We start from the raw sequence: 12,762 nt of genomic DNA, 5'->3' as shown, positions 1-12,762 counted from the left end.
TTTTTTTAGTATACAAAGGAAATAAAGACAAAAAGGTTCATACATCACAAATACTACACTGGTTCTTCTCTTTTATGTTTTCTTCTCTTCAAATGGTATATTGTGATTTGGATGACTTAAATTTATTTACTGTGTACTCATGGATTCTAATAATCAAGCAAAAATAGCAAGGTCATTTGTTTTGTTAATTGGTATTATATATATTATTGTTATTATTGTTTTAGTATCACAATTGGCATATGGCACAAATTCGAGATTATTAGTATATAACTTGAATGTCGGTCAGATTAAGTTTTTGTTTGTGATTGTGTTATTATATCAAAATGTAGGTTAGGGTTATTGTTTTAGTACCACAATAGGCATTTTCAATTTTAAAATGGAGAGAGGATGCATTTAATGCACTCTATGAGATAGTCGAGGGGAGAAAGCTCAATTCACCAACTTGGATGTGATAATTCAACCATTCATCAAAGTAGCTAGCAAGTTGTGTGAAATTAAATCTTAGACAATGACATAAACCCTATACTTGAAAAATAAACCAAGAAATGACATCCATTTAGAGAGTTAATCTTATGATATTTTTCATTTAAGATGATACAGAAGTGTAAAGAAAACTTCCATTTACGGAGTACATTCGAACGGGTTTGATAGAACAAGGTCCTACATAAATTTCATCCCAATATATATACTTGTTGGTGGAAATAAAATAAAGCAAGATCAATCGTGGGGAATTATATTTTAGAAACCCGATCCCTGCACAAAATTTTGTGGGGATGGGAAATGGGATAGAGGACGAGGACAAGATGCAACTCCCTGTCCTCACCTCGCTCCGTGGACATCTCTACACCTAAGTAACATTGCTTCAATATAGTTCAATAGAATTAAAATTAAGCCAACAAATACCTTCTTACTTAGAAGATAAATAATAACAAAACAAATGGAGTTCCATGCTAGAGGTCACCAAGGTGGAGTAGATGGTGCCATGGGTTTCAATCTTTTAAAGTTGCTTTTCAACTAACGGGAAATTGGTATATTTTTCATGCTCATTTGTTCTCACTCTTCTTTTTAAAATTTGACGATCCCAACACTCTTTAATGCCCCAAAAAATATCCTACTTAACCTTTTTCACATATTTAATATTTGTTCGAAATTGCCTAACTATGAATTGTAGGTCTAGCCTGAATGTTTATGGTTGTGTTTTTCTAATGGCCCCTCCAGATGTGACGTTATGGTTTGGAACTTCTACAACTCATTGTCTACTAATTTAGTGCGTTTTATAGCTTCTCCCTACACCACCACCTGCATCTCCTTTATGTCTTAATTGTAAGTTAACTTGGTCCTTCATTTTACATCCCACTTACTGTGAGACTTCCTCGCTTTTAATAATCAAGGATTCAAGGGCATCAATCTCATTAAAAATTTGAATCAATTTTGTCTTTGATCATAGCAATAGCACTCTTTGGTTCCAACTTCAAATGAATCAACAAGATCATACAAAAAGGAACTGTCATATATCATTACTTAAGAATACATTAAAAAAAGTGAAAGATACGATTACGAACTAATGGTCAGGTATCATTACTAAATAATGCTTTTGCAAAAGCGACTTACTTACAAAGGTTGAAACGCGGAAAATTTGTGTTTAGACCTTTTTTCTTTTGTTTCCTTTTGAATTTTCAAGAAGCGTTTTACCATAGGCAATCATCATGACGAGCCTTCAGCCCTTGCGGCATTCTATCTACAGGAGATAGTTTAATTGTCATCTGCAACAACCTCATTCCTTACCTTTCCGTGTACTCTTCCCTGCTTCGTCTTCTGGGTTCTCGCTCTTCTCTCCTGTCCTTGTAACCATCATCATCTGTATATCTTTTTTTATAATGCGGCCCATCTTTCATCTCAGCTTTTTCACTGTCAAAACTTCTTTTTCCGTAACCTCGTTCATCCTTCCTATATTCTCGAATATCATGCCTTTTCTCTTCATGGCTACTCTTATCTGCATGCCTTCTGCCATAAAACTCCCCATCCTTCCTCTTCTCTGACCTGTCACTATATTCCCTTCCACTTCTGTTTCTATTGGCCTCATAATCCCGGTCGCCATAGGCGTCATGATCATTTGAAGATCTTTTTCTATAATCCAATTCCTTTTTCTTGTGGGCATCTCTGTCATTCTGTCTCTTTCTTTGTCTTTCATGGTCCCTTCGATCTTCAAAATCATCTCTGTCTCCACGGGATTGTCTGTCCTTATTTTCTCGATGCATCTCTCTCTCTCTGAATCTATTTCTGTCATTTGATTCATTCCTATCACTTGCACCCTTCTTTTCTCCATATCGCTCACGCCCAGCGGGGCTTGGCTTTCTAGCATTTGGCCTCTCAACATGCCTATCATGATCATGATCCCGACGTCTCCTTTCTTTCCGATTGTTATTTCCATTGTCCTCATCGAAAACAAAGTCATACCTACAACAACAATTCAGGCGTCATGAGAGAGGGGGGGGGGGGGGGGGGGGGGGGAACTGATTGCAACTTCACAAACCTTGATTCATCTCCACCATGCTGTACATTATCATCCTTCAAGATGAACTTTGTAGAACCACCGGTGCAATCCCTAGCCATATGGTCAAGAGCGCCACATTTAAAGCAACCTCCACCTACGCCCATAAATCATATGGTTAGAAATACAAAGAAAAGAAAAAGAAAAAACTAAGATAAATATCAAACCACACAACAGATTTAAAAACAATATTTACTCTAACAGAAACCAACCAGTTACTTCATTGAATAATGAATATTGTAATGTCTCACCTTTATCTGTTGTGTAATCTTTTCGTCGGTATTGGGACCAAAGTTTTGCAACACTTTGACTGAAATCCACATGTATCCTTCTATCATCAATCAGAGCATTGTCCATCTTCCATAAACGAACAAATAAAGAGAATCCAAGATCAGATAATCTATAAGAATAAGATAAAAAATCACAACATTTTGATAATGGGTAGGGCAATGGGGAACACGTCTTTCTTTCCAACAGACCTTAAAATATGCTTGTTCACATGCCTCTTTGGTCTCAAACTCTGTCCATGATAGATTGAATTAGCAAAAATTAATTTAGGATTAAGAATTAAACACCAAAACACGGCAAATAAAGTTTCTACAGCCTGCTCTACATAGACTATGGTAATTAGAGCAAACTAAGATAGATTAAGAATTATGGGCATAAACATAAATATCTTAGACAAGTTGGGCATTTTATTGTCAATGAATGGAAAACATGCTAAAAAGACCAAAAGAAATGGAACAATTTGGTCTCAATAATGATAATGAACATGATCAACAACCACAATAATGCATCAATAAACCTACATCATAAAACACTCAAAGAAAAATCAATTAAAAACTCTTCCCCACATGCCTCTTTGATCATCATATTATAAGTTTCTTATAAAAAGAATACAATAAAAAACTTGCAAGTAAACGAACATCAGATCAGTTTATTAACATTTCCAACATCATATCTACAACTCCAGCATCATAACATTTCCAACGTCTGTCAGTTTTAAGATTTAAAAGCACAACTCCATGCAAGCTTTAGCTGGAGGACAGGTGCAATTCCCAAAAACAATAGCTAACCTTTTTTATGAGGCCCCAATCTTATTTTATTTTTCCATCCCTTTGTGATCTATTCTAATGGATCTTAAATTATAAAAAAAGAACTATAAAAATATTAGGTTATCCGTGATTATAAGAAAAGCATAAATTTCAACCCACCTATGAAGGCATAGCATAAACTATCTCCAGTCTTGTAATCACGGATGACTTCAGCCCTGAAACCATATGATTTATTAAAAACACATGATGTAAAGATCAAAAAGCTTATTGATACTTATTGACAACTTACGATAATACAGTGCCAAAACGAGAGAAGATTGTATGCAAGTCCTCATCCTGCATTCTCAATCATTCATATATTTAAAAGTTAAATCTATTTACATATAAATCACTGTTAAATCAATGAGAGAAGTACAAACACACTTCTGTGACTGGATTCAGTTTACAAACAAATAACACATTATCAGGAGGCTTTATCTCAGCATCAGGAATATCTCCAATCTGTACAGAAAAAGTTAGACATAAAGGGTGTAAAACTAAGTAGATAAATGTTAAGGATGAGGCTTAAATTCCGAACTAGAGGTGAAATGAAGCTTACAGTTTCAAGCACGACAGCTCTGGAGTGAGCTTCCTTTGCTCGAAAAACCTCCTCAAGTTCTTCTGCACCTAATTGCTCATCCAGTGGCACCCAATCATCTTCTAGTCGCACCTCATCAACAACCTTCACACAACAGATGGAATACTTCACGAATTAGGGCCTACTTACAAAGGAAAGCTCTTTAGGTTTAAACTCAGTAACCCGATAAAAATACAGAATGTAACATCTTTCTAGAAAAAAAACAGAATTCTTCAACCTTTATTGAGTCTATTTTAGCTTTGTCTGGGGTAAACTAGCGCCTCCCTTTGCAAGTACAACTTGTCTATTCTGATTACTTGGTGGAAGTTTTTTTTAATTACTCTCAATAGGATTTTTGTATACATTTCAACAAATTAATGAAATGGTTTGTGTGTGTGAGCGTGTGTAAAAAAAAAAAAAGATCATTTTCATGTTTTTTGAGTATCAAAGTCCTTGAGAGTGAGAAGGGATGTATTGCTTTAGGGCAGAGTTTCCTTTCAGTAACAATTTAGAGCAGGGGAGAAGCCTTACAAAAACCTGCTCTAGAAAAACAATTCTCCCAAATTTTCACATAATTAAAGTTGTCAATTTAACCCAAAATATATATGTCCCATAAGAACAACTCTCAAGATCCCATAATTCAGATAGGATTTGAAACATTAAAAGAATAATTGACGTTTTATGGGAAGGAAAATAAATTACTTATCTAAATAAACTTGAAAACTTAGAGATCGGCTAAGTCAAACACTAGAATCTCAGTGTCATTAGACCTCCACTAGAATTTAGATAACAACAAATAGTTCCTACCTCATCTTTTGGTTTCCCATCAGGAGAAGAATCTGGAATGAGCTCAGCTAACTGGGGCGGATCATCAAATGGATCATCCAGGATATAAGTATGTTTGATTCTGATCAAATTGACACAATTTTATTAGGAAACAAAATATTTAAGAGAAAAATATAACAATAAATTTGCAATCACTATGGGAAATACAAGACACAAACTGTCATTAAACTAAACTGGCAAAAGAGAATCCCAATTCATGGAATAATATTAAAATTTGATCTCCAATTGGTGTACACTTTCAAATTCCATCCGAAATTTTGATCCTTCAATGGTACATGCCATGAGGGTAATTTTTGGTTTTCTATTTTTTTCCTTTAGACACCAAGTAAATCCTTTTTTGTATTTCTCAGACATTGGAGGAAATATTTGTTTTCTGACACATACCGAATATTTTTGTATGGCCTGCCCTTCTCATCTGCATAAGCTTCATTAATCCTAGTCAAGGTGTCTAGTCCCTCAGCAACCTCTCCAAAGACCTGCAATTTTGGAGAATTCTTAAGTAACATAAAAGCAACAGCTACTTTTACCATCACAATAAATGAAATTAGCTTGGTCGATTACCAAATTACGACAAACCAGTACTTAATTGAAGAAACCTAACTCACTAAATTGAAATTGAAATCAATAAGTTCATATAATTAATTACAAAACTTAAATTTTACCAAAATAAGCTATCACGAACATAAGAATGAAAGTAACTATGAAACTGTTTTTCTTTTTATAAAAACTATGAAACTGTTTATAACAAGATTAATACCAAAGATACAAAGATCCTTTAAGAATCTAGGGAAAATCTTCTATTCCTTATATAGTAAACCTCCCACTTAAGTAGCTTAAATGGCATTTTACCCTTTGGCCTTCAAAAGGCACATTCTGAAAAATAAGCTCTTACTACGACACCCTATATCCCCTTAACCATCCACCCTTCCATAAGGTCAAAGAATGCATTGTGCAGGACAATTAGACTGTCACGAAGATAAGGACTAGCAGAAATCACAGTATGAAACAATTAAACATGTTATCCAAGAAACTGTCCATCATTACTTCCTTTTTTTTAACAAAATGTTGAACACTGTCTTCCTTTTTTTATGGTTTGTATCTTGGATACTAAGGAGGCTTATAAGATATGAGAGAGCTGAAAATCACATCCACAGGGAGAGAGCATAGGTTAGTATGACAGGAGACTTACAGTGTGCTTGCCATCAAGGTACTCAAGATCATCACGCAACGTAAAATAAAACTGAAAACAAAAAAGTACATGAACGTCATCTTAATTGTTAATGTAGTGTGTGTAAGCAAGTCAATTCAGAAAACCGAGTATAGACAAAACTTAATAATAGGGGAAACAGAGTCACATATCAATAGTACCTGAGAAGCATTAAGATTTTCCCCAGCACTGGCCATTGCAACAGTGCCGGTCTTGGAATGCTTTAAATCAAGACGAATTTCATCGCTGAAAAATCGAGCCTGGTCCCCATAGAGAAATCTAAAGTTTAAAGATCAAGAAGGAAGATTATGTGATACGGTCAAAAAACATGAAAGAAATACAACATGACATGATAAGCATAAGATGCCTTCAGGTTCAAAGTTGATCATTGCAAATCTAACGCAGCCAACAAGCAATGCAATAAAAAACTAAACAAGATAAGCTTCAAAATAAAATTCAAATTCAGCGTATCTTGTGATTAGAAAGCACTCACTTATAGATTGAGTCGCCACCAGTCCCCGTGCCAGTGGGGTCACCAGTCTGAGCAGTAAAGTCCTTCTGTATTGTATGAAACAGACACCCATTGTAATACTTAATTCTGCAACAATCCAGGTGAAAACAATACAGGATAAGAAAGACAACATGGAAACTATCAAGTTGAATTCTTCATATCATCAAGTAAACTAGTTGGCCAGGGTAACTAAGTACATCTTATAATACGAAAATGAACACTTCAGTTGAGTAAATAGAAATAAAAAAAACAAAAAGAAAAAACTATTTCTATTCAATGATGAAGGCGGAGAAAAGATAGAATAAGCAGAACAAACGGAACGAATAATCTGAACAGTATCCAGGTTGAAAAGGTAACGGATAGAACAAAGCAAATGAAAAAACTGACTGACTTGCAGAGCTTCAAGAAATTCTTGGAAGTCAAGGGGCAGATATCGGTGTGTAGGTCGATCACAATGTCCCCAAGACTGGTTACAATCAGTACGGACATGGCTTCCGGTTTCTGTCTATCTTTCTCCGCAAATTACGGTTGATGGTTCCGGTACAAAGCTCAAACCAAAAACTAGGTGGGCTTCCCTTGCATATGGAGCTATGGGAGAAAAAAGAGAAAGTGATAGAGACGGGCGGCAGTACAGGGTGACCGGCAAGCACGAGCGACTGAGATCGAAATGGATCGATGGGGGAGAGAAGGCCGGATTCCCAAGCAGATCACATACGGGGAGATGTACAATAAGGATCACCCGAAACCAATAAATCCAAGCCACGTTTTAGAGGCTTGATCAGTTTTATGCCCTAAGCCCAAAGATTTGGACTATTGGGCCAATATTTCAGTCTCTGAGCCCTTCGTTTAGTTTTGATTTGGGCTAGCCATAATGAATCCACTTTTTATTTTGTCCAGTCAGCAAACATCATTTCATTTGGCATTCGGTGTTGAAGTTAAAAGGAAACGAATAAATATACATGATAAATCTCAAATAGTAATTAAACAAAAATTAAAAGACAATGATTAGATAACAAATAAATATACAATAGAAATTAGATAACATAATCAATATTAAATAACAATTAGACGTTGTTCGCACGAGATTTCCGAAGAAATTTAATTCGTGGATTTGAATTTAGTGTTGATGTCATATTTTTGTTGATTTGATGCGATGTGGTTTTATCACTACAATTTGATCATATGATTCTCTCTCGACTGAATGCCTATACTTGATTTAAAGGAAGCGAAACACGTGATGTTCTTGAAGTTTCTTGAACGTCTACGCTTGATTTAGGGAAGCGGAGCACGCGATGTTCTTCAAGTTGGTTAAATGCCTACGCTTGATTTGAGGAAGCGGAGCACGTGATGTTCTTGAAGTTGGAGTCTTGGAAGAAAGTTTGTATCTTCAAAGGAGCTGATCTTCGAAGGAAGTTGGAGTCAAAGAAGCTTCAATTTTCGAGGATGGTCGACTTCAGGAGTTAGGGAGTCTTCTAGCTTTTGGTAGAATTCTCTCTAGTCCAAGTCGAAAATTTTCAACCCCTGCAAATAAGGAGAATTCACTTGTGGGCTTTATGGCTTAAACCTGGTTGGTCCATGGACCAGACCCATTGGCTCAACCATATGAATTTAGAGTATATTTAGTCTTTGGGCTCAATTAAGCTTATTTTTTGGCTTAATTGAACTTAGTCCAAGTAAATAATATTTAATTGAACCAAAACGATTAAAGGAAATTGCAATGAATGACTATTTTAGCAATAATAATTAAGGATATAGCAACATTTTAAAAAAATTGCAAATATAGCAAAACTATCCTGATAGACTTGTATCGTTGATAGACTTCATATGGTCTATCATTGATAGACCAGTATTTGTAACATGATCTATCATTGATAGAATTTGACAAATTTTGCTATATTTGCAATTTTTTTAAAATTGTGTTACATACTTAATTAATTTGAATTTAATTGCTAAATTTGCAACTATCCCAATGATTAATTTAATCCAACGATTAAGATGAAGACATGTCGCATTATTAGAATGGTCAATTTATGTTTTTCAATTCTTTAATTTGGGCCCTCAATTTTAATTAGTTCCAAATTTAATTATTTGTACTTTTCATCACTAACTTAATAAATGACATGACAATTTATGATTGGTCTCAAAATTTCTTATTCAACAGACGTGTCAAAGAATAAAAGCTAATTAGATAGCAATAAAAGCTAATTTTGGTATTGTTTTTTATATAAAAAGAATTAAACTTATAGGCTATTGACCTAATTTTGTTCAAATGTTTTTTTTTTACAATCTTGTATTGCCCCTTTTTCATTTTAATTCAAAAAATAAACTTATGAGGTCTGTGAGTGAGACTTTTTTCTTTCTCTTTCACTTTTCATTTAGGCAAAAGCATAAATAAACGAAATCCATCTTTATCAAGCGTTCTCTTATTTGTTATTCGTTCTATCAAGTTGTGAATGTATAATACATGTTTGGAAAGCAAGGTTAAGTAAAATAAAGCATGCAGGAACAAATCTTTAAAGAGAAACAAAATGAAAGTGGTTTGGTCCCTAAAGACCTACATCTACTCCAAGGTTTTGAGTCACATATTTATTCCGAATACAAACATTTACATATTTCTATTACCCTTTACACTCCTTTTCATTTCATTTTTATTTATCTCAAAGTGTGGGTTCCAAATTCAATAAGCAACATATAAAATTAGCCTCAAAATCCAAAATAAAATAATAATTAACAAAATCCAAACTCAATTTGAGATGTTGCAACAAAATCTTTAAAATAGTAGTAATAATTTAAATAATTTAAAAGCATATAATCATTTCATGGGGTTTTTCATTTCCTCCCTAGAAATCAAACAACCAATGGATGAATTTTGAATATCTACCTACTCAAGCAGCGGAAGATTTGGGATACTAGAGGTTGATCGACAATTTTTTGTAAAATCAAAACTAAAACTGGGCCATGGTGGATCTATAAGAAGCAAAGGCGATGGAGTTGAAGGTAGATGGTACTGTACAAATTTCATTGATAACGATCAAAATGACTTGCTGTGTCATGACGAAACACTGTCCTGAAAGCAAATTCGACCAAAGACCGTGGTGCTAATCTTAACGTTGGTTGCTTCCCAAGGTTAACGCAACTCCTTACTTCTGACGTGCACTCGTCGAAAATAAGAATAGAAACAATAAAGGAACTTGCTCAGAATTTTGTATAGATAGGGAGGATGGTGTATCGATAGAGAGAAAGGTAGGGTGGAGAGTGTGTGTTGAATGAATGAAATGAATGGGTATTTGAGAAAAACAACATTGTAAAAATAACTATAGTAGATGAGTTTTGAACTCACAACCAAGAGGTTGTGCAGCACTACAGCAGAAGCAGAATTTAGGCAAAATGAAGCTAAATTTAATATATATTGTAATCTAACATTTCAAAATTAATATTAAAATATAAAAATCGATAATGTGAGAGGGGGCACGTGCCCCCCTAGCCCCTTAATAAATCTGCCCTTGGATGTCGGTATTAGCTATTCTAACGTGCCACACTCACGTCGGCATTAGATTTGCACTGACATCCTTCTCGCATCGATAAGCTTGCGTCAACAATAACCATTCGTCGATGTGAGCCATACTCAACGTCGACAAATGTTTTCTCATTGCATTTTTTTCGATGTTGTTGTCGACATCTCAAACTACATGCGTCGACAATGGTTGGGCTGACGTCTTCTTTGACCTTTGCCAACGAGTGTGTGTTGGCCATTCCCTTGTTTCTTGTAGTGTTGATCGACGAACTTCCCAGCCTTTGAAACAAACATCTCGTTGGGGTGAAGAACAGTAAGGGCATATGAGTTTGAAATCCTAATTCTAATCCCCAACTAAAACTAAACCTAACCCCAAACAAGTAGCGGGTTATTGTAGTCCACTCCACCTCACACCACTCTTTGGCCCATACATACTCTAACGTGTTGGATCATGAGTTCAATTTTCATTTTATATTTTGTCATAGAAACCAGGCGCCTAAAAAATAATTGTCACCACCCTCGTAAAAAGTAGGTGAGTGAAACTTATAAAATAACACACAGTCCCACATGACCCACCAAATGTATAATTTTCTATTATTTTATTAAGGATTTCTTCGGGGGTGTTCTTTTGTAAAAATTCGATGCATGATATGAAGAGAAAGAAGGTTGAAAATGAAAGGAAAAAGTGTGGATATGAAGTGCATATATGTTTAGAGTATATGGACTAGAGAAAGTAGAGCCAAGGGGCAAAGCACACACACACTCCCAGCCCTCATATTCTATCTCTCCCTATATAGTTAAACCATTCAAAATTAAAGTTAAAATGTTCTCAGAAAAGGTAGACATGATCATAACTCATATATTATATCCTTCAAACAAAGAATTTCCAAAGGAACAAACCCCGTCCCTACATACATGACCAGACATTGTGAGAAAAGAGAAAGAAGCATATTTTCATGGTGAAAGTGGCCAACAAAGGAAGGAAAATAAATGCTTTCTTGTGATCTTATATTCTTTAAAAATATATATCATCATTCTATTTTGATTCATTTTCAGCCAATATGCACCATTATTTACTCCTCTATCTGAACCACATTGCATCTTATGTCTCTTGTTTTTCGATACAAGCATGCAGTGACCATTCAAGTTTACATTTTTTTTTCACTTGCATCATCATCCTAATGTATAATTACATTGCTAACTAAAATCAAGACATTTATTATATATAAATATATATGGTTAATTTGACCATGATTATTATATTGTGGTGGATGATTTTGGCTAAAGAACATAATCAATGTCAAGCAATAATGACGAAAATGATAAACCAAAAAAGACAACGAAATTTCAAAAAAGAAAAAGGACGCCATAGTTGTTCCAAAATGAGCCTAGAGAAATATGATTGGCTTGACCCAAAGGCTGAACCTAACAAAAATACTCAATAGGAACATTGCATGTCTTGTGATCCAAAAACTCATAACAATTAGTCCCGAAATAAGAATAAAAAAAAGGTGTTTCGTCACAACCATGTCTCATTTGTCTAATCCTAGTTTCAAACGGATAAATAAACCTCGTTCATATCACAACCTAGTGAGTTAAAGGATAACTGCACTAGTGCAACCCTAAAATAAGATGAATGATCTAGCTCAAACTACACTTATAAATGCATCATAATAGCTACATGGAGACGTTATTTTGAACTTTCAACTTATATACACGTATATATTTTCTGATTTAAGCATTAAAGAATATGAGATATGAGATCTTTCCATCTTGTTGGGTAAAAATTTTTCGAATTACAAATTTTTTTTACTGTGACACGAAGATTATTATTGTTTTTCACCTTTGAAACTTTGATATCAACACAATTATTATATATATTTATATTTTATGTTTATTTATTTTGGGAGTGTCTTTGGATTCGTACCTTTAGTCAAAGATAAAATAGGCAAAGTTAAATACTTAAAGAAGAACCATGCAAGTGGGTAAGGCCCACATTCATAGAGAGAGAGCTTTTAGGGTAAAATATGTTTGATGGGATACAAAGGGGAAAACAAATCGATGCTGCGTACCTGATACCAACTTCAGCCCTACAAAATCTTCTGTTCAATCCCATTTTTTTTAACTCACTACTTTTGTAGCAAATTGACTCAAGAAAAAAAAAAGATCATATTTTGTGTCACAAAAGGCATCACTTAAACAACTTGCTTTGTCAGTACTTGAGTTTCATTATTCAATAATAATATATTTATATATGTGTGTGTTAATTTAATTAAATAGCTTGATACATACTTTTATAGGCAGCGACAAGCAAAAAAAAAAAAAAAAAAAAAAAGAGGCATGGGAATCACCTTTTAAGATAAGAAAACAGTAGTACAAATCTTTTGTTCAGAAATCTTTTTGAATCGATGGATACTTAATTATGTATATATATATGATGAATAAAAACTTGTTCAAGTTTC

The 12,762-nt window shown here is 34.3% G+C and overlaps 1 protein-coding gene across 2 annotated transcripts; it reads right to left on the bottom strand.

Moving 5' to 3' along the window:
• Nucleotides 1-1,409: 1,409 nt before the first annotated feature.
• On the bottom strand, nt 1,410-7,514 carry LOC101212221 (peptidyl-prolyl cis-trans isomerase CYP59). Of its 2 annotated transcripts, XM_011660734.2 has the most exons (14): nt 7,178-7,514; nt 6,769-6,873; nt 6,437-6,554; nt 6,258-6,308; nt 5,453-5,544; nt 5,030-5,129; nt 4,205-4,327; nt 4,030-4,107; nt 3,896-3,942; nt 3,766-3,821; nt 3,031-3,071; nt 2,803-2,908; nt 2,534-2,648; nt 1,410-2,457 (listed from the first exon to the last, which is right to left on the bottom strand). In XM_011660734.2, exons 1-14 carry the CDS (start codon nt 7,273-7,275, stop codon nt 1,782-1,784), a joined length of 1,806 nt encoding a protein of 601 aa, XP_011659036.1. In that variant the 5' UTR covers nt 7,276-7,514; the 3' UTR covers nt 1,410-1,781. The 2 variants fall into 2 exon arrangements, with proteins under 2 accessions (XP_011659036.1, XP_031744958.1); XM_031889098.1 differs by lacking the exon at nt 7,178-7,514 and having other exon boundaries at nt 6,437-6,535.
• Nucleotides 7,515-12,762: the final 5,248 nt, after the last annotated feature.

The sequence above is a fragment of the Cucumis sativus genome, chromosome 7 (genome assembly GCF_000004075.3).
Source record: "Cucumis sativus cultivar 9930 chromosome 7, Cucumber_9930_V3, whole genome shotgun sequence".
Taxonomy (NCBI): Eukaryota; Viridiplantae; Streptophyta; class Magnoliopsida; order Cucurbitales; family Cucurbitaceae; genus Cucumis; species Cucumis sativus.
Note: the sequence above shows the minus strand (reverse complement) of the source record. Positions and strands in the feature narration are given on the sequence as shown.

Excerpts from the sequence above, each read along its gene's own strand:
- LOC101212221 (XM_011660734.2), bottom strand. The coding sequence starts at position 7,275 with ATGTCCGTACTGATTGTAACCAGTCTTGGGGACATTGTGATCGACCTA. Across the intron at positions 4,328-5,029 it reads ATGGGAAACCAAAAGATGAG|GTTGTTGATGAGGTGCGACT; the intron begins GTAGGAACTATT and ends TGTTGTGTGAAG. Across the intron at positions 2,909-3,030 it reads GTGAACAAGCATATTTTAAG|ATGGACAATGCTCTGATTGA; the intron begins GTCTGTTGGAAA and ends CGTTTATGGAAG.